This window comes from Phaethon aethereus (assembly GCF_964289735.1).
Source record: "Phaethon aethereus genome assembly, chromosome: 21".
Taxonomy (NCBI): Eukaryota; Metazoa; Chordata; class Aves; order Phaethontiformes; family Phaethontidae; genus Phaethon; species Phaethon aethereus.
The window spans coordinates 2,607,715-2,634,688 of record NC_138597.1 but is presented as its reverse complement, the minus strand read 5'-3'; the positions used below and the strand labels follow the sequence as shown (position 1 = coordinate 2,634,688).

The window sequence follows — 26,974 nt, the reverse complement described above, 5'->3', positions numbered from 1 at the left end:
GCTGTCCCATCCCCTTTCACAGCAGGGCTACAAATTCCTACAGGGAAACCTTAACCAAATTAGTTAGACTTTTTAAAATCTAACTTTTCAAAAGCTCAGCTTTTGAAAGAACTCATGCCTGAGTAGCGTGGATGCATTGCAGAGATTTTGCAGAGCTCTGCCTAGTTACAACTTCTAGCATAGACCATTTTGGAGTGGACAGGAGCAGCCAGGAATGGCCACCCGTGCCGGTGCAGTTCACCTGCTGCCATCACAGGGTACAAATACCACTTATATCCAGCTTATATCTACTCTATAGAGTGTAGTGGTGTTTAGGTGCCCAGGTTTTACACTGTTGCTCAGCGCAGGAGAGGAGGGTATGTACTTCCCAAGGACGCATCTCATCATGCCATAGTCTGCCCTGAAACTGTCACGGTGACTTAATGGCAATACTTCCCAGTAGAACAAACTCTTCCTAGTTCTGTCATTGAAACCATGTATTTATACAGTACCTATAAATCAGGAGCACTCTGAGGAGCTTCGCAGTCGATACTTATGTCAGCAACATTGGTATTTGTAGGCCTCATCACGTTTACAGCTGCCTACAGGCTGGAGAACTTCTACCTATTAGTACAGTAAAAAGATTACATATGTGAATGTATTGCAATCTCTAAGCAAATACAGAAATAAGTAGAAGGGTCTGATTTTTAAACCTGCTGCACGTAATGAGACTACACCCATGAATCGGGATTAAATTCAGACTTACACTTCTGTGTCCCAGCAACCTGCCCTGAATTCGGCAGCTGCGCCGATTCCTACGTCGGACAAAGCTGCAGCAGGTCTTGGTCCAGACATCACACTGCTTCCTGGCCCTTCTACTCTCCTTGTGGTCTGAGGAGTCACCTATTGCATTGGTTTGGCCACAGGATTTATTCACGCTCTTCTTCTGCTCTGCTCCTAGGGGGGACTGGCTGCTGAGGTTTGTGTACAGAACCTCTTCTGTCCAGATCAACGTTGCAGGCCTCCAGCCAGTTGACTTGGATGACAGAAGGATGGTGAACATGGACCTTTCGTCTGTAGTAAGTAGTACTTCTTATATTCTCAGTTTTTTCCACCTGTCCTTTGCATAGAGCGCTGTAACTTCACACTCATTGATTAGGGGGAGATGGGATACTGAAGAGCACACCTCTGTACACATTGTCCCTCTTTCCTTTGAGATAACTCTCAGCTCAGACTTCACTATAGATTTTGTTGGCCCAGCCAGTGCTCAGTATTGAGCAAAATAATGAGAATTTGCCTCTCTTGTTGGATATGTTTGGGCTTTTTTGGTTCTGCTGTTATTCTCCAAAAAAGACCTTGCTGTCTTGCAAGCCCTGGATCAGGAGGTAGGTAGGATCAGCAGCTGGGAAACTTGGAGCCCAAACACATGACTGCAGAGCAATCTTACTTTGGTGGAGCCTTCAGCGCTGTTCCGGTTCGTACAAGGACAAGTTCATAGGCCTTGTACCTTGGTCCCCTGGACGGCATGGATGCCGTGGCGCAGGAACCAGTTTGTAATTACAGAAGCTCTGATGTCGATGGCGGGTTTGCTAGGTCCAGACCTGGGCTGATGCCTTTTTGGAGTGTAGGTCTCCAGGAAACAGGAAGATATTCTCCTGCATGTCTGGTAGACATTTAGTTTCCTCAAAGCTATCTGGTGTCATTAATGATAAGCCACTATATTATATATCTAGCAATATTCAGCTCAATTACCTTATGCAAACTAATGATCTCATTGCCTTGTCCTTACTCTGTGAGCTCTTCCATAGAAAATCATGCAGAACTTGGTTTGTGTATTCATATTCACAGTAATCCTGGACATGCAATCTTGTTTTTCCATATCTTAATGTTTTAACTCATTTTTCGCTCTCTGCAAACTGGACTGGAGGACGCTCAGCCCAGAGCTCAGGATGCTTCCATGGTCACTGTGCCTGCCGTCACTCCTCCCGAATGTCCCCACAAGCTGGTAGGGATTGTCAACGCTGCTCTGGAGCCAAAGGCACTTTTAAGTGCTTTCAGATTTTTTGGAGCACCAGCCCGCTGAGCCTATAAATATCCAACTGTTACCAGCTCATTTCATTCATTATAACTGAGCCCTTGCCAGAAAACACAGGGCTTAATGCTGTACAGATAAAATAGAGACTTTGCAGAACAACATACAGGCTTCCCAGAAGGAAGTGGTATAGTAGAGGCTTTTAAACATGGTCCAGCAGTGTAGCTGTTCTTTTATCTTTGCATCTTACCGGGTTGTCTTGGTTAGCATTTCCAAATGCTCCCACATCCATTTTTTCACCGTCCCCAGAGCTGCCGTTAGTCGCCTGCAAGCAGTGACATCTGTTGCTGGTGCGAAAAGAAAAATGGCGAAAGATGTCAAGCCGTGGTGGCACTGGGGAGACTTTTCCTGTTAGCTCAGTCCGCGTTACTCTCCTCTTTTTGCCTTCTCTTCAGAGACCCTCTTGCTGTTGACCTTCTGCCTCCTGAACTTTGAAACCCCCTGGAGTCCTGCAGGCTTTCTCCTGCCTGGCTGGCAGCAGCCTCTCCGTTTTTTCCCCCGGAGGAGCGATATTTACATTTCAGCTAAACGAATAATGGTTGTGGAGCTGCTGTCTGCTAATCTTCTATTGTTGTGCATCCGTATCCTTGCTGCGTGATGCCAACAGACAGTCCCAGCGCTGTTCCTATTTCAGAAAGAGCTGACACTTTCACTTGCTTAATCTTACTGCAAAGCATTGGCGGGAAAAAAGAGCAACCCCCGCAGGGCAAAAAACCTGTATTAAGAAAAGAAATATGGTGCAGATGAACATTTTAAAAGCAAAAGGAGCAAGAGTGGGGAAGGAAATACTCTGGGGCAATGTTTTTTAAAGTGGCAAGAAAGCAAAGATGGATTTTGCTGCAAATACAGTGCAGTAGCATAACAGAAATATATAGAGAGGTATTTGCTAGAACGGGGACCTGCTCCATCCCTGCAGATGCCCTTGCTGGAGGTCCCTGTGAGTCTCCTGCCCTGAAGAAGAAAGGACAAGCTGTGATAGAAGAACAAAGCATAGATGACGCAAAGTTGCTAGTGTGCAAATATTATGCAGGCACCATAATTTGGAGCACCAGCCCGCTGAGCCTATAAATACCCAACAGTATTTTCAGCATCTCCCAGTCCATCCATGATGAAAACTGGACTGGATCGAAAGGGCTCGGTTCTCTTTGTTGTGGTACCATCAGAATCCTCAAATGAGTGGAGGACTAGGAGACCTCAGTATGAACAGGAGTTCACCTCCAAGGCATTTATGGCATGTCTCTCTTGATTAGTATGTTTTTTATCTGGCTGTCAGTAAAAGAACTGAGAGAAAAATGTCCTCCCACTCAGCAAATGCAGTTACAAAAGCCTTCCTAATGGTTACAATGGGACTGATTTATTCAGTAGCTTTATTTGACAGCACCTGTTACAGAGACCAAGGAAGTAATTGAGCTGTAGTGTATTAGATTGATTGCTGTTTGTTCAAATGGGATATTGTAGATTACGTTTTGCATTAACATTTGAATATTGCAGAAATGCTCAGAGTCAGAACGTAGGCAGAACGTTTTCACGGAGGCTTACAAGTCAAGAAGGGTGCTTAAGTTTCTCTGGGCAGTTTTAGCGCAGCAGAAACCAGGGATGAACCTGCAAGCTTGGGGACAGCAGGAATGCTGAGCTGGAAGTGTAGCAGAGACCATGGATGGATCGTGAGAAGAGCTGCAGAAGTCTGTACTGTTCTCCCGTTAGTCCAATGTGAAAATGGTCTTCGAGATCTTTAGACTATGATTAAGTTTTGCATCGACTTTAAAACCCCTTCCTTTCCTCTGCTTCCAATAGCAGTTAAATTCTCCTTTTCCTGTTCTTCAACACGTCGTCTGGATGGCAGCTGCCTACCTGCTGCTGGTGCTCACAGATTCCTGTAAAGGCAACAGGCGGCACCACCAACTGAGAGTAAACCCTTCCTTAGTCTAACACCCGGAGTGCCAGAGCCGTGCGGTGTACAGCCCGCAGGCTAAAGACACCAGGTACTCCTATCTCTCGCGCAGTCATTGCAACGGTACGTAGAGAAAACGTGCAATGCATTTCACAGCCATCTTCTCCTGCAGCACCGCTGCGCCATGGAAGGCAAAACAGCAGAGCTGCTTTTTAGAATAATCTGTATCACACATCAGCACACCTTTCATTTTTCCCTCTGAGATACCTCAAAAGCTTTTTACCTCTTCTTGTCTTTGCTGCTCTGAGCAGTGGGAAAGCTCTCTTTATGACACTGGTTAAAAACCAAGAAGAACTGATCTCTTTTTCCAAAAGCTCTCTCAAAAGAGGGGCCTATTATTCCCATTATGAGGGAAGGCAAACAGATTTGAGGCAGTCTGGCCTTCAGCCAGGCAGGTACACAGCGTACATAAATACCATAAGCAGATGAAAAATCTGAATTTTGTGAAATCCAGCTGATTTGGCACATCTGTGAGTCAGGCTTTTTCCCCAAAATGCATTAAACTCTGGGGTTTTCCCGTTGTATTCCCAAGACCTGCAGCAAACAACTAGGATTAATTAAGAACCCTGGGGAGTTCAAAAGGCAAAAGGCTGCCTATGTCTCATTACACCGTTGTTTCCCTTGTTTCAAACAAGCAGGTCACCTCCCATGGTGACAGGCATTAACAGGATCAGAAGAGCAACAGCTAGGAGCAGAACCTGGCTTCAGGCAGCGGCTTGACGGAGCCTGGAGAGCCTTTTCTCATGTCTGGGGAACGTGCAAGTCTTTGTGGAAACCAGTCTGTTTGTCTGCTGGACTATGAGGTCACAGGGATGATTTCTTCCTCTTTGTATGTCCCTGCAACCCTGGAGTCATCAGTGGCTTAGTTTTCCATGATCCTTCTTGCTGTTTATTTGGGAGCTCCGAGAATCACACATTAAATACGTATTAAATACATATTTCCCTTTGGGATGCAAGCAGAGGGAGCTGGCAATGTCAGTATGTTAGAACAGAGGAAGAAACTGAAAAAGCTTTTCCAGAAGAGTGCAAATGGAGCCATTAACAACTTGCAGTTTGTTTTCTCTTTGTGGCAGACAAAAACTCAAAGGCTGCTGTCCCTCTTTGCTTCAGGACAGATGTATTGCTTGATCCTGATGTACTCTTTGGAAGGCTGGGGATATTTAGCTGCTTCTAAAAGGCAGAGAGAACCATTTTATAGCACTCCTTGAGCCTTAATTTTGTAAGTCTGGTGCCAAAATACACATGCACACTGCCACTCAGGAGCATGGTGCTGTAACAGTGTGGCCTTCGTGCAGATTTTTAGAAGTAATTTTCCCATTTCCTCCATTCTGCCTGGAACATGTGTGTATTGTTTCACGGTGGGTTTTTGCAACATCTGTTTGAGTGCACACAGTGTTTGGACTACCCTGGGCAAAGCTGAATTTCTGGGACTGCACCCATCTCCTTCAGAAAGGCTGAGTTTCCCAAGTGCCACGTCTTAGAAAGATTCACAGGTAGTTTATGTTTACATCAAATACAATTCAACATGCAAAATTTCCCATTCCATTTGAGTAACCAGCAAAGCTTTGATACCATTACATCTTTTTCCCATGGAGCATGACAATTTGCATCACTTATCACCTTTTATAGATTTCTCTCTTACACTTTATGCATTAGAGCACCTTGCATTTGAAAACAGGACTGTTCTTGCAAAGCCAGACGTTGCAGACTCCATTCTTGACAGGTTTGCTGTCAACAGGTTTGTAGCTGTTGACTTTGCAAGCAGCTGTCCTGATCACAGAGACCTTAATTGAGCAAAACTACCATCAAAAGCAGTGGGAGTTTTCCCTAAGTGGCGTTAATAATGTTTGATTCTGCAAGAGCGGCTACACAAAGCACAGTAAGGTGAATTAAGGATAGAGAATTTAGGTTTCTTTTTCTTGTTTTGTGTCGGAACACGAACGCTAACTCTGTATAATTTCTGTGTTCGGTTTTGAGCTTTGTTTCTAACCTCTTCAGCTAACACAGAAAGAAAATTCAGTCGCAACATCCAATTAAAAGTGTTAATGAAGTGGATGACGACCGACTTAGCTGACACATTGTGTACGTGAGGTTTTCTCCTGTAGCACAGTGTCAGTTAATGTGTTTGAGAACTTGCAATTACAACAGCATGTATTATTGATTCTAGCTGAATGTGGCTGCAGTACCACGAAGCTTACCCCTGCCTGCTGTCCCAGTGACATTAGGGTGAGGGAAGGTCTTAAACTTCCTGCAGATCTTGGTGTGATGGAGTTGTAGGAGATCGCATTGCTAAGGAGAGATGTCGCACTACTCCATAGCTGTTGAAATTTCCCAAATGCCCAAGAATTCTTGCCCAGAGACATTATTACCATCAACTCATGAAGGAGATTAAAGGATGAATAAACTGAGAACAGGTCGTTGTCCCCAAAGACGGCAAAAATTCCCTTAGTTAACCAAAAGGTGATTTTGTTTCGTGGAGTCTTGCTGAGAAGCTGGTTTGAAAGGTGCAAAGGTGGTAACATTTCATTTGCCAAATCTTGTGTATTCCTGGAGCAAGATGGGGAGAGGAAGGGTGGTCAGTTCCTTTCGGTGTTACAGAGGGCAGGCAGGTCCTATTTTATCATCCTGACTATGGAGACCGAATCTCACCTCAGTGGTTTCATATGGAGTCTTGAAAAACTCATAATCCTGGCTTGATCAATATAGAAGGTATTTTGGGTCACTAGTGGACTGCTGTAGTTTCTAATGTCAGATATCTGGGTCCCCCAAGCTATTTTTAGGAACAGTCCAGTTCGATACATCAGTCCAGTCTTTGTTTTTGGGGATCTCTTTGCCTCTGAGGCCCAAGAGATTATGTTCAGTGATAATTATATGCATAGTTTATGCTGGCCTTTTTAAAACATTCTTTATACCATGTAATTTCAGTAATTTTCACTTGGATTAGCACCAAAAAATACATATTTGATTATAGCCACCTGAAGAGTGAGTGGCATGTTTTGCAACTTTGATATTGCAAAGGCTTTTTGGAAAGGCTCTGGAGCGTTCAGACACCAACCTAACACCAACCTAACAGCTAAAGAAAAGAACCGATCCCACTTCTGGCAGTCATTAGTGAGAGCATCAGCAAAATAAAACAGTCAACAGCAGCTCCGCAAACAGTTGAAAAATTCATGGAAGCAGCTGTTGCCTTCAGCTGGCTGGTTTGCAGTGCAGAGCGCGTCACCTGGGAGCAGAAGGACATTTCTGAAGGTACCTTTCCCTTGAAACTCTTTCAAGGGCTCTCTTACTAATTCAGAATTTATGAAGCTCCCCCTTCCTAACGTTGTCCTGCCCATCATCGCTGACGTACTGCTACTCTCCATCTTGCCCCCTTGGGGCTTTGGACTTCCAAAACTTATTTTCTCCATTTACTTCCTCTGTTTTCCTGAGGGTAACGTCCCTCAATTATTGTCCCAGAGGTGAGAAAGTTGTGGCTGAAAGGTGATTGCATGTAAAAATTACGGTCTTACTCAAGAAATGTCGCTGTAGTTAAAAGGAGAACTTTTACCGGTCAAGTTAGTTTTTAAACAAGAAGAAAAATAAGAATTGAGTGACTTACTTTATTCACAAGAATTGTAATTGTGCGAAGGGATGATTTAGAAGCAAAGCCTATTGGCTTCAGCTGAATCATGCTCCAAGCTTTATTCCATCAGTTTTTCAGAGAACAGAAATAGAAACATGAAAGACAAATAATGCAAATGTATTTTCAAAATAAATTCAACTCTATAAAGTTTTCCTCAAATATGTTTTTATTAGCTTCTCCTCTGCTGGAAGCCAGGACCGCTAATGCTCAGATTATACCTATAGAGCAAGGGAGGACTTGCCACAGATGCCAAATTCACATTGTTTAAGAAATCCATTTAAATTCCAGCTTCTGAATTAGTGGATGAGTTCACTCTCCTCACTTTTGGAAAACCTCGTTTCCTAAGAACCCAAACAGAAGAATTTTATTTCTATTTCAATTTCATTCAGCCACAGCCTCTTTAAAGGTTTGTTTTAATGTTCTTCTGGTTCTCACTGTGGGAATCTGCTCTGCTGCTGGCTTTTGCCAGGTCCAGCCATATTCCCCTGCCTGGGCAGCGTTAGGTCTCTCCCGTAAGCTTTCAGAAAACCGTGGAAAAACGCGACATTTTCTGCTGGGCTGCATGTCCTCCGTCACGCAGGACGTACCCACCACTCTGAAGTAAGGCTTACGGTGACAGGTAGGAATAACTCTGAGCAGAGGAGCCTGCCAGCTTGGCAGAGATGACTGCACTCTGAGTGATAACCTGGCACAGCTCGGGAGTCCTGCAATCAGTCCATCTTTGCCACCATCTGGAAGAGGAGGGCTGCATGGGTTTGGGGGCAGTATCCAGAAATGAGGGTTTTTGGAAAGCAATAGCAGCGTTTTGAGTTTCTTCCCTTCTTTACCAATGCCACCTCAAAATCGCCTGGCAGTTTGTCTCAGAGCGCGGGGTTGCACTCCGGTTCTCTTCCTGAACGACAAATTCACTGCCGCTTTTGGAAATGGAGAATAAACCCAAGAGCTGAACTGGCAGTAACAGAAGTTGCTGAGCTGGCTGTATCGATACACGCGACCCCAGAGGCAGTTTGCATTTCATTATGTGTGTGCACAAAGTGTCTGACGCACCAGCAGGACGAAGGGGCTGCTGAAAAGCGAGGTGTGGTTATTATCTGAGCTTCAGAAACCGCAGCTCGCTCTATTAACTCTTCTTACCCCACACAAAATACCATTTTCTATTTAAACAGATAGTATTTGTCAAAAGGGAAATTCTGAAACTGATGCCCTCCAGAGTGGTCATTACTGATCCTGATGAAATAGCAAAGCTCTGGAGAGACATTTTAACTTCAGGGTATTTTTTCCTGCATGATAAAGTTGCTCTTTGGATGTGACGGGCTCAAAACAAATCAAAGAGGTGAAATTCTTGGCTGTATTAATGACCTGCGCCCCTGCGACTTGCAGAGTACCCGTGACTCGTCCGCTCGCGCTGCGTGCCTCCCTTGCCCCTCAGTAATTCGCTGTGAATCCACAGGATGTCTGGCCAAGGAGAGCAGGAGGAAGGCAGAGCCCAGGTGCTCTCTCCTTCCTCTCTCCCTGCAGGTAGCAGAGAGGCCAAGGGACTTTCAGGTGAGCTCTTGCAAATGGCGCAGCCCTGCAAAGCAAACAGCTTTGCAAGCTGTGCCGGGCGTCGGAGCTCACGTGCGCTCTTTGCGCTTGGGATGGGTGAAGGAGCTCTTTTTGCGGGAAACTGGACAGGAAACATAAGCTCCGGGCTACGGCGCACACCTTGGGTTCCTGGAGCTCAAAAGCTGAGAGAAGTTGGGGTTCTTCCCCTGTCCTAAAGAGCTGATCTTCATGGATGGCTCCTGTGTTGGTTCTTCCGCAACGCTGGGGAGAACCAGCCGCAAAGGCAACTGAGTGGAGCCGTGGAGATTGCAGCGGCTCACCGCTACTGGAGGGAGCTGCGCGGTAACTGCAAATCGATTCCGTTGTCATCTCGTCTCAGACGTGCTGATCTCTGTCCCCCCCGTCCTTCTCCACCTCGAACCGCTGTCGTCAACACCGAGAGCGGCCTCTGTGCTGCAGAGCTCACAGCGACCAGCCATGGGGTGGTTGCAGGCCCAGGGGTGACATTATTTGTTTCCTGTAAATTGAACTGTGTTTTTATGACGCCGTAACCAGAGCCACTTATTGTACCACACAAAAAGACTTCCATCTGAATTTAACAGATGCAGATGATTACACTCGGTGACATTTTTGATGCTTTTGGGTGGATTTGAACTTGAAAACCTTTCCAACCTTACTGAACTGACCGCTCTTTTCAGCTGCCTGATCCATCCACTTGAACAACCCTATCGTTTGCGGTCCTTTGGAGATCTTCCCGTGCAGTGCTGTAGCCCTGCAGCAGAATTAGTGATAGAGGCAGCTGGCTTGTGTTTTCCAATGAGTCAAAGCGACCATAAAATCAGATACAACAGGGGAGAAGTCACCCAAGCACACTGATAAACCTACCCCACTGCTTTCATTTCCTTATAACAGGTGTAAATATTATTTGCTTTGGGTACAAGAACACATTTTAATTCCATTTATTCTGAAATTCCTCCTGCACTTTGTTCTGACAAATACTCAAACAACTGTTTAATATCCCTTTAAAGTTTTTATTGTCCCTTTCAATGTTTTAGATGTTCCCATCCCTTGTCCCAGCGCAGGAATTCAGCTTTCCAGATTGCAGATGAAAACAGGCTTTTGAGAGATGGAATTGCTGAATTCTCCCACCAGGATAGCTTCACAGCTTTAAAGTAGCAAGGCAATTTGTTTGCTGTTCTTTTGCTGATGGCTCAGCACTTAACGCTGAGCACAACAGAGAAAGAGTCCTACCTCCTCTTACCCTTCTCAGGGCTTGCGTTGGTCTGGCTTTATGGAATCCTCTCCTGGGCTATCCTGGAAACAGAAGCGAGTTTCCTTTGAAGAGATCTAGTGGTATTAGCAGAGCTGCAGCAAGGGACAGACTTTCAGGAGGTCTCAGCTGCTCTTTAGCTGCATGAGGAAAGGCTCAGCTCTTCAGAACGCTCCTACCCAGCGTCTCTCGGTGATCATGGTGCTCAAGGAACAGGAATTCCCCTTTGTTTTATAGTGGAAGCTGCTGGATACTGAGGAGTTAGGAAAACCTAGTCCTTAGCGTGGCAGAGGAAATTTGTTCTCTCTGACTAATGACTGGGTAACAGAACAGACTGAGAAATGCCCGAGCGCTGACCGGGGCAGGTAGATTGTAGTGACTGCAGAGGTTTCAGAATGCAGCAAACCAAGAGACTGCAGCAACCCTTCCCGGTACATCCCTTTCCTTCTTGTTCCTCTCCTCCTTGTCCAACGCTGTGCTCATTTCTTTCTTTACCATCGAGCCCCCTTACTGAGTAGTAAAAGGTTCATACTTTTTCAGAGAACAACGTACGCATCTTAACACCCAGTCCATTAGTCCTTCAATGGTTATTTTAATTAACTAATCTGTTCAAAACATCAAGAGCCTGTTGAGCCATCTGGACTGATTAAAGTTGCAATATTGCATTACTAATGTGCTGATTAAATCCTTCATTTTGCTCCAAGTCCTAAATGCCTCCAAACGTTACCACTCAAAAGCTGCTTCACGCAAGGAGGTTTGAATTTTGCCGGTGCAGGAAAGGAGGCTTGCTTTCGGTTTGGGTCGAGGTGTGCCAGTAACCCTGCTTTGCGGGCACAGCGAGGAAGGACTGCTCAGGCATCAGCCAGCCTCTCGGACTGAGCGAGCAGAGAAATCCATGGCTGGGTTTCTTTGCAGAGCTCTGCAAACAGCTCTTACCGTCTTGTGTGAGCAGACAGCCCCTTCCCGGGGCAGTCGTACACGCGACTGGGAAGCAGGAAACCTGGGACTGTGGTGTTGGGTATTCCCTGCTGTGGAAATTCCCTAATTACTAGCAAGATTTGGGAAAATAAGATGCTGTGTTGCCCGAGACAGCTTTCTGGGTGGGTCAGGAAGGATTTAAACTGTTAGAAGTAGAATTTACCAAAGATGCTAAAATATCTTAGGATGCAAATCATACCCCTTAATCTTTGCTGAAATCTACAGGCCAGCTGGTGAGCGCACCGTCGAAGCAGCCTCGGCTCAGCCTGATGGCAGTCTCCTCGCCACAGAAAATCCCCCTATAAATCCCCCTTGGGATTCTTTGCTCACAGGCGCTTCCTCCCATGTTGGCTGTGAGAACAACAGCAAAGGAGAGCTGCAGGCTGGTCTCTCGGAGGATCTCTGCTGCCATTACTTCAAACGCTCGGCTTGCACGGGTCACCTGAAACAGAGGTGGCAGTTTCTGCCTTTCCAGCCCCGTAGCCTTTTAGTGATGACAATAATATGACAACGATAACCTGCAGAGGAGGTTTTCTCTCCCTCCTGTGCCCTGACTGGAAGAGTGCCTTCCTACATCCATCTCAGAAGGGTCTGTCTTACCACGGAAATGACTTTCCAATACAAATGTATGGGTTTTTGCATGTGTTGTTGACTTTAATTTGGGTTATGAACCCATAACTCTGAGGCTCCCAGTTTCGTATGGTGTAGGACAGATCAGTGCACCTTCCAGTCAAGAACCTTAACACGCTTGGTAGCTGTTGTGAGATTTAATGACTATATCCTAATTTAAATAAGATAATCTTTGCTTTTACAAGGGAGCTAAGCCACAAGGGAGGACATGTGATGTAGCAGAGAACAGGGAGCTGAATTCAGACAACTTGTCTCCTACCTGGGCGTCTCTCACCACGGGAGATCACCTCCGCTCCTACCCTCGTGGCACCCAGGAGCTGGGGTTTTGTAACTCAGCAATGTCCAAGTATTTAAACATACCTCTGTCAGCAGAGAAGCAATCCTGCAGCAGTGTGTGCCATGAAGGGCGCAGCCAGTTCAGGTTATTCAATGGATGCCTGCATTTTTCAGACCTCATTCTTTCAGTCTTTCGGAGCTAACACCAAGTCTCACGGCAGCGGTAGCTTTTGAGAGGAAGGACTTGGCTGAGCTGGGTTCCCCACAGCTTCCCTGCTAACAGGACTCTTGTTGTTGCTTGCAGGTAAACGGCCACCTGGACTACATGAAGCAAATGGACACGATCCTGAAAGCTGTGGGCATTAAAACCAAGGAGTGTCGGCTGGAAGAGAAGGGCAGCGGCAATCTTTTCTCCCCTCTAGCCAAGAAATCACAGGGGGCAGCAGGCAGCGAGGCTCGGGAAGAGGAAAACACCGCGCAAGAGGAGGATGCGGCGGACAGTGAGGCTCTCCCAGCCGGCCATGCTCACCGCCATGATTCCCCCAGCTGTCTCTTGGGAGAAACCTCGCTCCCCTGCCCAGACTGTTCAAACAGCGGGGAGAGCAAGAAACAGGCAAAGGAGTGAATTAGAGCTCTTGGTGTCAGGCAGAGATGCTCAGCCAGCACTAAAACTGCTTTCAAAGCACTGTCCGTTGCACTGGGATTCCCAAAGGAGTATCGGTAGAGCTGGCAGAGCTGTAGCTGCAGTTTTCAGACCCTCCTGAGATGCCTGGAGCGTGGCACCGGCGCGGCACTGGATCAAAGCTTTCGCAGCAGCCGCCCACGGCATCTCCCACGGACGAGAAAGGGCTGATTCCTGCCTGAATCAGCATTGCTCCTCAGGAAGCGGCGGCACTTTCCTTGCACAAACTGGTCCTGTTCTTGAGGGACGCAGCTGCCACCATTGGGCACTGTGTCTCTGCTGTATAACTCCTGGGAAAGCAGGTGGCTCTGTGGGTATTTTTAAGCATATCATGGAGAGGGGCTTGGCACTAGGAAATTAAAAACAGTTTTCCACCAGTGGTTGATTTGGTTTCTGGTTTTCACATGAGTGGGTGTGTTGCAGGCTCTGGCTGCCCAGCTGCCTACGTTTCAGCGTCCAGACTTTGGCTCTGCTAAACTGGGGAGGTGAAAGGCTCGGGCTACCTGCCTTCTGTCCCCCGTCTGCTGCAGGTGTGCTGCCAGGGCTCGGGCACTTTCCAATCATTAAGGCTGTTTCCCTATCTGTAAGCTGAGGGTGATGAGCGTCCGAGGCCTCACTATGATTAGAAACATGCTTTGGGTCCCTAGGTGAAAGACGGCAGCAGAGAGTTGGCTTTTTATGATTTATTACTTTGTGAAACTTCCTCCCAGGCTTTGCAAGCCAGCAACCCACAGAGACTTTCGTTTTGTGTCCCACACACAGCTCCAGCCTTAAAAGCCCCCTCCAGACATATTTTTAATTGGCTTAGAATAAAACCAATACTTGGCATAGGATAAACACAAATCTGTTTGATTTCTACCTCCTTCCATAACAGCAAATTGGCATCCACTCTCTTCTCCCTCAGCCTCAAACCGGACCCTGCTTTACATCCCCTGCCATGCAGAGTCTTCCAAAACCATAGGGGACTGAGCCACATCTTCCATAAAAGGTCCTTTTCTGGCCTGTTTTGCTGCTTAGCCCAAGAAAAGGCAATCTAGCAGGAACACAGCGGGGGGGGAAATCCCCTTCGGAGAACACCTCTGTTTTTCTGTTTTAAAACGAGTGCTGGCTGGTATAAGTACGGTCCCACGCCCAGGTCCGGAGGGTCTCATTGACTCACGTGGGGGGAATCGGTGCAGTTGCAGCTTCCAATTTTCGGTTCCGCTCCTCCCTCCCCTTTCCAGCTAGTTTAATAACCACGTCTCCTTTCTTTCCCCAGCTTTCTGCAAACCTTACCTGCAGATTATTTCTCAGGAAGTTGAAAACGTGGCTGTTTCGGGGGGTGGCAGTCCACAGCAGCTTTGGGCACGGTGCCCAGCGTTTCCTCTCCCTAATTCCTTCCCGCCGAGGGGGGCCCGGACCTGCTCAGCTCTGGTTCTCGTGCGGTACCTCGCTGCGGAGCGATGGGAGATGTCTCTGAGACAGGCTGCAGGATCCCACAGTGACGCCGGTCAGCGTTGATGCCGTTGGCTGCAGGAAAGGGACGCGATTTCTCCGCCGCATCAGAGGATTTTTCCACAAGCAAACACCTTATTACAAAGAATTGGTTCGACCAAAGAATAATGTATTATTGCTTTTGACCATTTGGCTTGAAGAAGTGGTCTCTTCTTTGTCCGTCTCCTGAAGCCTGTGTCTCCTGACTTGATTACTTAACGGACTTTCGGAGTTTGTCGTGTATTTTTCTACTCCTTTTTAATTGGAGTTGCAGTCAAAGTATGTTTTTATATAAAGCCATTTGTGGAAAGAGGTACATATTTATCCTCCTGCTTGAGACCAAGCTATCTGTCCACAGATATGTGGCAAAAATGTATTAAAATGGTTTAATGTTTGAACCTGCGCTCAGTCCTCCCTTTGTCACGGTCATTTATCACTGACCACTGGGCCAGCCGTCGGTTGCAAGGGGATTTGTAGCAAATAAATGTCAACTTAGTCATAAAAACACTTGTTGTTCAGTTCTGGAACATACGTGGGCAATGTGGAAAGAAAACTAATAAGACTTGCTTGGCGTGTGGCTGCTTCTTCCAGCATCCTCGGGATGCTTTGTATTCCTTTGTATAATCGGGAGCTTCGGAAGCACAAACTCATTAGCGTGAGCTCGAAAATAGGCAGGGAGGGCACAGCAACCAACTACCAACCCATCTCTGCATCTGAAAGGCACTTGAGGAAGAATTTTCTAAAAGCATTTGTTGGTTTTTTTTCTTTTTTTAAGTGCCCACTTACCATATTACTCACCATTCTCTGCTGATGGCTATGAGGAAGGACGGGAGGGGCTGGCATTGTCATTTAAAAGATGAGATTTGTTTAGATTCTTACTTGAAGGGGAAAAAAAAAGTCTATTTTCTAACTGCATCATCTAAAAATTGATGGATTGTCAGAGTGAGGTACGATGGTCATATGCCAAAAATAGGAAGGATGTAGGATGGAATCTGAAGGGAAGCTCATCTTGTTACTTACTACCATCAGGATACCCACAGAGCCACAAACGAGCCAAACACCCACACCCCTGCTGAATATCCAAAAAGCAGCGTTGAACATTTTGCATCAAATTTAATCCCCCATAGTGCAGGCTGTCGATGATTAAACACGATGGTTTCACCGTGTTGCAACTCGCTGCTTTCGCAGGAAACCGAAGACAGACACAGTCCAAATCAGGCGAAGAAATTAAACTCCAAGAAGACGTGATGTTCCGTGGACTGAAGCAGCCCCAAACCTCTTGTCCGTGAGTCACGGGATGTGGTTTCCACCGTTCCTCTCGGCGCACTCGGTGAGACGGAGGTGGTCTGCTGAGCTGCGTGAGTGGAAGCTGAAGACAGCCTTGGTTTAAGTTCAGGGAGATGTAGGCTGGCGGAAGGGTCTGGAGTCGAGACTAAGTGGAGGTGAAAAGGCCACGAGAAGCAGCTCTCGGAGAAGGTTGAGGCGACGGTGAGCAAAGGAGGGATGGAAAGAGAGAGAAACCAGGCGGATTCATTCAGCACCAAAATGTGGCTTTGCGCTGTTCAAACCCGCAGAAGTGCTCGGTGACGACGGCTTCTCCAAGGAGAGGCATGCTGCGTTTGAAGGCGGCGTCGAGCAGCAATGCGTGGGCAGGGAGACATCATATGGCAAATCGGCCCTTCGGAGAGTTCGCACTGCGCTGGGGGATCCTTCCCAGCACACGGAGGTCCATAGCCCGCCCCCCGTCGGTGTCTCCCCCGGCCGTAGCCCCACGGCCGCCCTCGCTCAGGCCACGGGGGTGCCGAGCTGCTTGCACCGCAGCTCCGCGTCCGGGAGCTCCACGTCGAAAAGGTTGACCAAGCGGGTGCCGGGGGCCGGGAGAGCCGGGGGGCCGTTGCCAGCCGGCAGCAGGTTGTGTTCGTTCCCCAGCGCCCCGGACTCGACTGAGTCGGTCTCAGCCTGCAAGGTGAGGACGTTCTTGAGGGACGTGGCGGCGCGGGCTCCGCTGTTGGAGTTCCTCATGGAGAGGGAGATGGCGCTGGGACGGGGCTCCCCGGAGCGCCGGCAGCAGGGCAGGTATTTGCCCATGGCCCTCTTGAAGTCCCTCATGAAGAGCGGGTAGATGATGGGGTTCATGGTGCTATTGCAGTACCCCAGCCAGGTGAGCACGTCGAAGAAGCCAGCCGGGACACAGCCGCAGACTGCCTGGCGGGCGGACACAGCAAGGGTTAGCAGCGTCTCCCACCTCGGCCCCGATCCAGCGCGGCTTCCCAGGCATGCCAACATTTTCCTTCCGAAGAAACCCTCCAAAACCCTTTCGAAGGGATTCTCCTTGCCGTTCCTCCCTGGGGAAATTGCATCTTTGGTCCCAGAGGTTTTCCAGCAAGACCCGCAGGCATCTGAGCTCCAACCCAGCTGGATGCAAAGTGAAAAGCTTTTGAAAACCCGACGTAAAAAAGCCCATATGTCCTTACCTGCGTCACGTTGGTGACGAAGAAGGGGAGCCAAGCCACGAAGAACATGCCCAGGAGGATGCCCAGCGTCAGGCTGGCCTTCAGCGCCTTCTTGCTGTGCTTGTTGGTGAATCTCCTGTTCTCGCTGCTGGCCGCGGGCTGGCTCAGGGCACGGGGAACCTGCAGTGGGAGACGGGGCGGTGAGCGAACACTTCTCCCCTGGCCGGAGCCGTCGACACCAGCGCCAGCCTCCCGCCCAAGAAAAGTGATGTTTGGTGATGCAAATCCTGCAAAAAACCCTGCCGTTATTTCCCTTCTTGCAAGGGTCAGGAGGATGGCACACACCGCAGTCCCCGAACCATAAATCAGGAAGAGGAAGCAATAGAAACCCTCAACGTTGAAAGGATTTTATTTTTTTTCAACTGTAAAATAGGAGCTTTACCATTAAGACACTTCCTCTCTAGAAAAATCCAACTCAGTTAATGTTTTGGTGAGGATAAAGCATGCCCTGAAGAGACAGCTCTAGCTGCTGATTAGAGCAGCAAATTAATTACATTTTTGAAAGGAGGACGTCAAACATTTCAGCCTGCAAACATCATAACTAACTCGGTCCTCTATCTGCTCTTGCAATCTAAAATTAAGATATTATCTCAGCCTTCTGCTGTAATTAAATGATGTCCCGTTACCACTCAGCTTCCTGCCCAAAAAGAGAACAAAAATCCAGTTAAAAAGATGAAATTCGAGGGTTCCCTGGCTGACACCTCGATTTCAGCTCACCCGGAGCCGATTTGGGGCTCGTAGGAATCTGCTGGGACGCTGGCCTCTGCTGACATAGCGGGGGTGGAGAGTCAGAGGGTCCTGGCTCCTTTCTTAAGAGAGAGAGAACAAACTAAATCAAGGTATTTAAAGGCAATTAAGTTTGTCTTTTCCCTGTAGGATACGAGGTCAATAAAGCCTATTACGGGGAATTAAAGCTGTTAGGTTTAGTGGCAATTACCTTCTCCCGGAGAAATACAAACAAGCGCAGCCACGTTTTGGTTATAAAAACCACACAGTGGTTTAACCAGCAATCGAGTAGGGAGGTATTTTGCGGTTCCCATTATAGGCCAGGTAACAAAAATAGAAGCTAGCTGTTCAAAATAAGGTGCTCTCCGGAATTTGGTATTTGCTATTATTTAAACTCCTTCTCCCCCATATGTCTCACGCCCACCACGGCCAAGATTTACGAGTGGAAAGCCAGATAAGATTAAAATCCCTCTGGGATGACGCCAGCCAAGAGGGGGGCGAAACTGCATTTATTTTGCACCGCTGAGCATTTTTGCCTGTATCTTAATTTATTTCTCTGCTTCTGCTCATGCTGTTTCTGTGCTCCTGAGCAGCTTAAAAGTGCGCTGTTGCTGGGGCAAGACACAGGGCACCTCGGAGGACATGAGGGAGGTGGATGTTGCCCAAAATCTCCCTCCCTGCAGTCTGGTCGCCAAAAGCCCTTTGCCGGCTCCGGCCCCAAGGCCATCCGGAAAGCAGAAACGCCCCAGGCACCCAAATCCCGGGGGTCTACAAGGAGGGACGTCGCTGTGGCCACCTTACCTGCAGCGTGGTGTCGTCGCTGGTGGCGGTGGCCACATTGGAGGCAAGGGAAGCCACCTGCACTGCTTGCTTGCGGGCTGCCAGGAGGATGCGGCAGTAGGTGAAGGAGATGGCAGCGGATGGGAGGAAGAAGGTCAGGCAGGAGGCCACCAAGGCGTAGGGCAAGCTGACCAGCAGCCGGCACTGGTCCTCGTCCCCCCGGGAGGTGACGTTTGGGGACCGGACCTCGAACTCCAGCTCGTGCCAACCCATCTTGATGGGCAGGAAGGAGGCCAGCGCAGCCAAGGTCCAGGTGGCCAGGATGAGCCAGAGGGCTCTGCAGGAGGTCATGCGCAGCTTGTACTTGAGGGGGGAGATGATGAGCAGGTAGCGGTCCAAGCTGATGACGCAGAGGTTGAGGATGGAGGCGCTGCAGCACATGACGTCGAAGGAGTACCAGAGGGAGCAGAAGTCACCCCGCAGCACCCAGCGGCCATAGAGCTGATTGAGCATGGCTGGCGGCATGACCACCAGCCCCACCATCAGGTCGGACATGAAGAGGGACACCAGGAAGTAGTTGGAGGTGTTGCGGAGGGAGCGCTGGGTGACGATGAGGAGGATGAGGAGGAAGTTCCCTGCCGTGGTCAGCAGGATGATGAAGCAGAGGAAAGCAGCCACCCAGCTGCTCCCCACCAGCAGCGAGCGCTCCCCCAGCACGCTGGCGTTGGGGGCCCCCAAGTCACTCTCCATGAGGAGCTGGCGGGACCTCATCCAGCTGTGACCTGCACTAGGTGATCATCACTGGAGCCAGCTCCAGGGGAAGACGTACTGTCTTTCTCCCCGCTCTGCGCCTGTTCTCCTTCCTCCTCTCCCTCTCTCCCCCCTCCCTCTCTTCACTGGCAGTCAGGGCAGAGTGGCATTCCCAGGAGCCGACCAGCAGTAGTAATGTTCCCCTCCCTGTTACTCACAGCCAGGCATTTCCTTTTCCTTGCAAATCCTCCTGTGCTGGGATGTCCCTGGACACTGCATCTGGATGCTGGGGATGCTCTGGACACCAGGGAGGCTTGGGATGCTCTGGATGCCGGGATGCTTGAGATGCCAGGGATGCTCTGGATGCTCTGATGCTCTGAGTGTGCTGGACCAGGGAATAATCTGGACCCCAGGATGCTCTAGATGCTGGGGATGCTCTGGACCCCCGACGCGCAGCTCTTGCCCCCCAGCCAGACACAGAGCTCTGTCCCTTGGGGCAGCGGGTCCCCACTGAGCTCCTCCGTGCCCGAGCTCTGCCGCTGCTGCAGCTAGAGACGGCGAGGAGAGGCAGAGCAGCCCTGAGGCGAGTACGGGGATGCTCCCAGCCAAGCTCACCCGTGAGGAGGAAGATGCAACACGCAGGAGTGTGGGAAGGCGTCTCTTGCCTGGCAGAGGTGCGTCCAGCATGCAGGGGTGCGGACGTGAGTATGTGTGAGTGTGTGTGTGTGTGTGCAGGTGCCAGCCGGACTTTTACCTGCTGCTCTGTGATGCTCAGAAAAAGATGCAGAAATGCCGATTCGGAGGAGGTGGGGCTGGGGGGGGAGAGGAGGAGATGAAATGAAATGCTAATGAAAACAGGGATCTGGTCGAAACTCCACAAAGTGGAAGCCAGAGAGTTCCCTTTTCCACCTTAAAGAGACAGCCAGCACCGTGCTCTGCCTCCCCACCGCCGGCCGCCTCTGCCAACACCGGAGACTCCGCATTCGCCTCCATCCTCCGCACCAGTTGATAAAAACCAGAATTTTCCAAAGCCAAATAAAAAGCAACAAAACACGCATGCAACAGCCCACAGCTGCCTGCTCAGACAGCAGCCAGAGGCACGGAAAGGACTTGCTGGCTGATTTTCCAGCAATCTGCAGCCAGGGATGGAGGGCGTGAGCAGAAGCCAAGGGAAACGGCTGCACCCGCACTGGGACAACCTGGGGTTTTGTCCCACCGCTCCAGGGTTATTTGGGCTGGCCTCAGTGCAGCCCAGGTCCCTGTCTCTGCAGGGGCAACGCCCGAGGGACCCATGGCAACTTGCCCTTTGGCAAGTGGGAGGCAATATGTCAGAGGACCCAGCAGGTCCTGCTGGCTTCTTCATCCCTTCCAGTTCAGAAGACCCTTCCAAATCTTTAAGTGCTGTTCATTATCCCACGCTACCACCTCCATGCCTCAGGGCCAATGCCTCGGGGTGCTTGGCAGGGATTGATTTGGTTATTTAATTACCCAGCTGCTGAAGGGTTTTTTTTCTTCAAACAAATAGCTGCAATTTCTGTTGAGGGGAGACCGGAGTCGACAGCACTGGCCCCGGCACAAACGGAGCTGTGTGTCCATCTCTGCTGTGCCCCTGGCACCTACCCCTGCGGTCACAGGGCCAGACGTTGCCCTTTGCTCCCTGCGCTGCCACCGAAGCTTTCGTTAACACGCATCCCCTGGGAAGATGCTTCTGCAGATGTGTGGGCAAGCGCCAGCTGTGCATGCCACAGCCCCACCGGCCCCGGCCCACAGCACCCCCAGCGCCGGCTGCGCCGCCCCAGCCGCCTGCCCCGGAACAGAAATTTGTCTCTTTACCAAGATCTACTTCTCTAATCATCTTTTCAGCAACGTTGCCCCGCTTTTGCTAGTGGCTGAATGGGTAATTCAGGCCTGGAAACCACCTCTGAGCAGGAGATGCGAAGCGAGGCTTGCCTCCGTGCACGGACACAGCCCCTACGCACCCCACAGCCCCCTCCCAGGATTCCCCGCTGGCAAACGGTGGCCACGCTCGTACCGGGATGAGCTCTCCTGGCAGCTTGTGCAGAGCCTCTGCCCTCCCTCCGCTTCCTTGGGACCCTCTCCTTGGACGCTCCCAGCCAAACCCACCCCGGCCACCTCTGCGTCACTCTGTCCTGGCAGGCATCCAGGGCAGCGCGCACACACGCGAGGCTCTGATCGCAGCAGGAGGTTTCTTTAGAAAAGCTCTCATACCAGGAAACCCTCACTTCCTCGTCCCATCTGCGCTGGGAACAAGCAAGAAAACCCACCCCAAGCCCACACTGCGGCAGCCTCCCCAGCTAGGATAAATCGATGCAGCAGCGCAGATTTATCCCAGCTGGGTCCACGCTAGCGCTCAGCGAGGAAGTCCTTGCCGCAGTGCAAGGCCATGCTGCCTTCGCAGCCGTGCTGCACCCCGACCTTAGCAGCACCTCAGCTTATCTCCAGAGCTTTTGCTTCAGAGAAGGAGATTGGATCGGGAGCGTGTCCTCCACAGCTCGCTGTGCGGGAGGTTTTGTACGCTTGGTTTGGATGTGTTTGCTGGGGAAGTGAATCTGAACTGATGGAAGTAAAACGTGTTTAAAAAAAAACTGCCTTAAAATGAGGTCCAACTCCTACCGTGGTCCCTGCAAAAGCTTTTCTGCTCCGGCAGCTCTGCTCTCTCCCCTGCGCTGCATTTCTGGACACATCTGCAGCGGATCATGGTTTCCACCAGCTCTGCTCTCCAGTATCACTAGCAGGGAAAGCAAAACCAGGTTGTGAACAGCCACCCAAGCGTCAACATGGCAAAAAAAGGGCTGGTGAGCCAGAGTGAGTAAAACTGCAAGGCCGAGAGACCTTGGTGAGGACATCCAGGCAGTCCAGGGCTTAATGCAGCGGCCCCCAGTAGTGCAATCTACTCTCAGGATCTCATTCTGTGCTTTAACTGGCATGGCTCCTTAGGGCAGATTTTGGGCAGAGCCTGGCTAGCTACCTGTAAAGATTTGTGTTTTCATCTGCAACACAGCCCTGCACTGCCTGTCTCCACCGAAGCTCAGGCTGTGTCAAAAGGAGGTGGAGAGACCCCGCTCCCAACACCCTGAGCTGCAGCTCCTGGAGCACACAGGAGCAGTCTCCCTGCTAAATCCAATTCCCGTTTTCACTGTACACCAACAAAAGGGCCACCTGATGGTGGTGGGTGACAGCATGGGTTTCTCCACCTTTTCCTGCCTCCTGGCTCTCCAGTAAAGCTCCCGTCCTTGACAGGACGCTTCACAGCCTAAAACCAGTATCTTAACGCACACGACACCCCCATCCCTGCCAGCGTCCTTCCTTTTCAGCCCATCCCCTTCGTTGTGGCATTTGCTGCCTTAACACAAACCCTCTCCCGTTTCGCCACCCGGAGAGCTGCTCTCCAAACTCGTGCAGAGCCCCCAGAGCCTGGGACTCAAAGAGAGGGGCAGTAAGCTTGCACGGCCCCTCCAGGAACAGACGGGACCCGCCTCAGCGTTAGGCTCAGGCGAGGGAGCATCATCGGGTCATTTCCGAGGGCACAACCATGCCGGGCGCCCAGGCATCCGTGGGACCAGAGGTTTGCAAGGGCACGCTCTGCCCTGCCCAGGGAACGTTTGAGTCAAACACCCCTGGAAAGAGCCCGTTGGTTTTCAGCCAAGGCGCTTCGGGTCCCCTCCTCACCCACAAAGGGTTGTCCATGTCCATGTCCAAGTTCGCCTTCCTCCACTCCAGAGGCCACGAACATCTGGACGCCACGAAACACGCTGGATCAAGAGTGTCACCTAGTGGCAACAGAGCTGATAAAGGTTGCATGATCCCGCAGAGACCCCACGCACTTCCCACACAAGTGGGACCCGACAGCCCTTAAACCTCCAGGCTGCAGCAACACGGGCCCTTGAATGCAACCATGCCTGGGCGACAGCTGACGTGCAGACTCCCCGTGTCCACATGCAGCCCATATGCTGAGGATCTGGGGTCGGTTTTCCTTGTAGAGGCTCTCCCTCCTCCTCCCAAATTGAATGCAGCAGAAAGCTAAAGGGAACCACTGCTCTCCCATGCCCTGTACCCTCCTGCACTGCTGTCCCGTCTGGTGTCCTGGTGTAAACGGCCTCTCCCTCGTCAGCACTGAGGAGCCTACTGCCAAAAACCAGACAGGCATCAGAGCACTGAGAAATGGAAGTCAGAACTAATTTATTTAAGACAAAAAAAAAAAAAAAAAAGAGACTCGTAAAAAGGAGGGGGAGGCATCGATTACAAGCTCTGGAAGCTCTTGTCAGGACAGCGCCAAAGAAACCAGCTTTATACAACAGAGAGAAAGGGGCAGCAGGAGGGGCCCGGGGCCGTCCCCCCACCCCGCGCCTCCCCAGCCCCACATGAGCCGACCCCTGCGAAGGTACATCGGCATCCCGGCATTCGTCCCCCTTCTCCCTCCACCACGGTTAAAGTGCAGCAGGGAGAGCGGAGAGAGGGGCTGGCGCCCACCCAGACCACACCAGCGCCAGTCTGCTCTTGGCCTTCCCCTGCGGGCCACGAAATGCGAAACCCCGTGCCCACGGCACGATCTAGCTCCCTCGTCCCCAGGGAGCTCCGTGGTGGCCCTGAGGACCAGCAAGGAAAGGGTTCTCACCACCACGCTTCCCAGCAACCTCACGCACGCAGCCCCAGCGGCATATCTGGGGCAAAATACTCCCCAAGAGCTACCCAATATGAGAGGGTTGGGGTCAAATTAAAATCCAGTGGGTGCCAGGAGGAAGAGTGTGTCCACGCTGAGCCCACGTGTCCTTGGGCAGGCAGGGCAGATAGGAGGAAGAAGAGATGCCGCCGGTCCCACACACCCCAGGAGAGACGTGCATCTCTTGTGGGGCTGGGGAGAGGCTGCACCCCTTCTTCCTCCGCCCCAGGCACAAGCTGTTTACAAGAGAAAAACCCAGCAGGACTCAGCAAGGGCTCCCCAGCAGGCTCAGGAGCCTGCAGACAGCCCCCGGGGAGCCCAGCTCAGCTCTTGCTCTCAGCCGAAGCCCCCTCGTCCGGGTTCCCACTCCTCTCAATATATTATTACTATTATGTGCAAGTAGTTTTGCATCCGAAAACCCCGAGCTCGACTCTCTCGTCCTGCAGCTCCAGCCTCACATCCGCCCCTCAGTCCTGCTTGTGCCCCAAAACGTTCCTCCAGCCCCGGGGTGTCGTGGAGAGCAAAGCGTGAGGGTAGCTATTAGACAGGAAAGACTCCACCACCCCCCTCCCTCCCCAAACCCCGGCCCTCTCCCTCGCACACACCCCCTGCCCGCGCCTCCGGCTGCAAGGACAGTCCGTGAGGGCCAGGTCACTCGTCGCCCTCCTCCTCGTGGTGGTGGTGGCTGGAGGCGGGAGGTTCTTCCACCTCTTGGTGGTGGTGGGCATAGTGATGGGGGCTGGGACCTTCAGCAGGCATGTTCTCCTCCGCGTTCAGGTAGACGTTGAACAGGGCTCCCTCGTGGCTCGGCTCTTTCCCACAAGCCTGGCAGCTACAGTGAAGTATCTTCTCCACCAGCTTGTCAACCCTGGGGATCTCGTCGTTGCCTGGACAGTCCAGTGTTACCTGGGTAGAGGGACGAGGACGCTGTGAGTGAGCATGTAGGCTCAACGCCCGGACGGCCATCCTGCTGCGGGGCAGCCTGACCTGCCCCGTGCCCTGCAGACTTGGGGTATTTTAAGCCAGAAGCGATGGTTCGCTATCCATATAAACCTCCACAGTTGGTTCTCTGGGAATGTCTCGCAAGGTCACAAGCTGCAGACACCCAGGGAAAATGCATCAACACTGCTCTCAGGCACTGCTGGCACAGAAATATCGGTGGTAACTGCGAAGGCCACCCACAAGACACGCTGCTGAGCACCTCAGATAGTTTGGACTAAACCATCTGCCTGATCTGCCCAAATGTCTGAGCTGAAAGCAAAGCAGAGAGCTGAACCCAGCTCCCTAGGTGCTCAGGCTTGCCTCGGAGGCAGGGTTTATGGCTGTGCCAGGATCAACAGTGGCATGAAACTGTGAGGTCTGAGGGCAACTGGCAGATGGGCTATTGGAAGCACTTCTGGACATGGAAGCAGGCATGTGGGAGGAGGCGACAAAGGGAGCGGTGGAGAGAACAGGCAGGCGGGATGAGCACAGGGATGAATAATGCAGGGACTGACGGGGGATGCTTCTGCAGAGTGACAAATACAGCAGTCACGTTGCTTCCTGCAGCCCCTTCCACCCAGGCGTCTCCAGAAAGGGTAAAGTCACCAGAGAGATACCATGGAAGGAACCTACAATTGGGGAAACCTCAAGGATGGAGAATGACTTGCCCCAAAGCTGTGGCAGAGCAGAGTTGAGAGCCCCCAAGCGAGGCCATCCCCAGCCGCAGAAAGGACCGTAGAGCAGGCAGGGATACTCACGATTTCCCACATGGACTGGGCTGGCATGCAGGAATCGCAGTGAACCAGGGACTCTGTGGACTGAGGGAAGGTGTTTGGGACGCTGTAGCTGAAACACTGTCCCAGACAGGCCCTGCAACGACAACAGGAGCGATGAGGGCTCAGGAGAGGTGCCTGCTCTTCCCAACAAAGGCAGAAGGAGATCTGACTTTCCACCGAGAAAGCCAGAAGGCAGCCAGGCAGAGGTAGGACATTGTGCCTGGCTTCTTGAGCCAGTGACAGTCCCCAAAACCACCCCAGTGTCATCAGCAAATGGAAATCAGCTGCATCCAGCTCTGCCCTGAGGGTGGGTCCGTACCTGTTCTGGATGGACTTGGACTCGCAGCCGCTGTGCCCCACGATCTGGGTGATGTTCTTCGCCTCGCACCAAGCGCTCTTGTCTGGGAAGAGGGCGAGCTTGTTGATGGGGGGCGGTGCGGCCAGGAGCAGCGCTGGGAAGAGGGCACCAACCACGAACCATAACATCATGGCCAGCTCTGCCAAAATCCTACAACTGGAAACAGAGCGCAAAGCGTTAGCCGGAAAGAAACCAGGCAAGCCAGCCCATTTCTCCAACCCCACGGCAGTTCTTGGCTGCGACAAGCACAGGTATGTCCTCCCAGTGTGTCGGTACTCACATCTCCCTCCACAGCCACTGCTGTGGCCAGGAAGGCTCCCCAAACCACTGCACAGGGAGTGGGACATGCTGCTCTGCCTCTTCCCTCTTCAAAACAAGCTCTTGGGGCAGGCAGATACCTGCATTACTTCTCCCTAGCTTTGTGCCAGGAGCAACAGCAGGCTTTTCATCATTTCCCACCCAAAGCTGGGCTGGGAGAAGTTTGCAAAACAAAAGCGTCACCACCATGGGCCAAGCCAGGTTGGCGAAGTCATGGACCGCAGAAATGTTTTTATTTGAGGAAGGAGCAGACTTCCCCACTTCCTTTTCTCCCACCTTAAAAGCCAAAGCCGGCCTTGCTGCAAGCCTTCCCAGAGAAAAGGGACCGCTTTCCCGGGAAAGAAAGCCACTCTCCCCTAGAAGCGCGCAGCAGATGTCGCTGCAAGGCAGCAGCAAGCAGGGAGACGTGGAAACCTCAATCCAGAGGCTAGAAACCCGCAGAAAAGACCAGTGCAGCATTTATTTTTATAGAGCCACTCAACTTCAGCGAACAGTTACTCTGAGGATGGGAACTCAGTCTGCAGACAAGGGGGGTCCTTTTAATAGCAAGCATAAACCTCGCTCGCAAAGGTGGTCGGCCGAGAAGGTTACTT

At 50.9% G+C, this 26,974-nt stretch overlaps 3 protein-coding genes across 3 annotated transcripts in view; 1 reads left to right on the top strand and 2 right to left on the bottom strand.

The window, feature by feature from the left end:
* Window positions 1-13,157, top strand: part of TMCO4 (transmembrane and coiled-coil domains 4) — a gene marked incomplete at its 5' end in the record, with an annotated part of 36,174 nt that extends 23,017 nt beyond the window's left edge. The window contains 2 exons of the mRNA XM_082009269.1: window positions 941-1,058; window positions 12,648-13,157. Of these exons, the coding sequence (XP_081865395.1) occupies window positions 941-1,058; window positions 12,648-12,968 (439 nt within the window). The 3' untranslated portion in view covers window positions 12,969-13,157. The remainder of the gene's footprint in view (window positions 1-940; window positions 1,059-12,647) is intronic.
* Window positions 13,158-16,283: 3,126 nt separating this feature from the next.
* Window positions 16,284-19,267, bottom strand: HTR6 (5-hydroxytryptamine receptor 6; the record flags this gene model as incomplete). Its single annotated transcript, XM_082009395.1, has 3 exons — window positions 16,284-16,703; window positions 16,973-17,131; window positions 18,539-19,267. 3 exons carry the CDS (start codon window positions 19,265-19,267, stop codon window positions 16,284-16,286), a joined length of 1,308 nt encoding a protein of 435 aa, XP_081865521.1.
* Window positions 19,268-24,599: 5,332 nt separating this feature from the next.
* LOC309412425 (neuroblastoma suppressor of tumorigenicity 1) lies at window positions 24,600-26,212 on the bottom strand (the record flags this gene model as incomplete). Its single annotated transcript, XM_082009324.1, has 3 exons — window positions 26,025-26,212; window positions 25,688-25,799; window positions 24,600-24,854 (listed from the first exon to the last, which is right to left on the bottom strand). The coding sequence occupies exons 1-3, from the start codon at window positions 26,192-26,194 to the stop codon at window positions 24,600-24,602; spliced, it is 537 nt and encodes a 178-aa protein (XP_081865450.1). The 5' UTR covers window positions 26,195-26,212.
* Window positions 26,213-26,974: the final 762 nt, after the last annotated feature.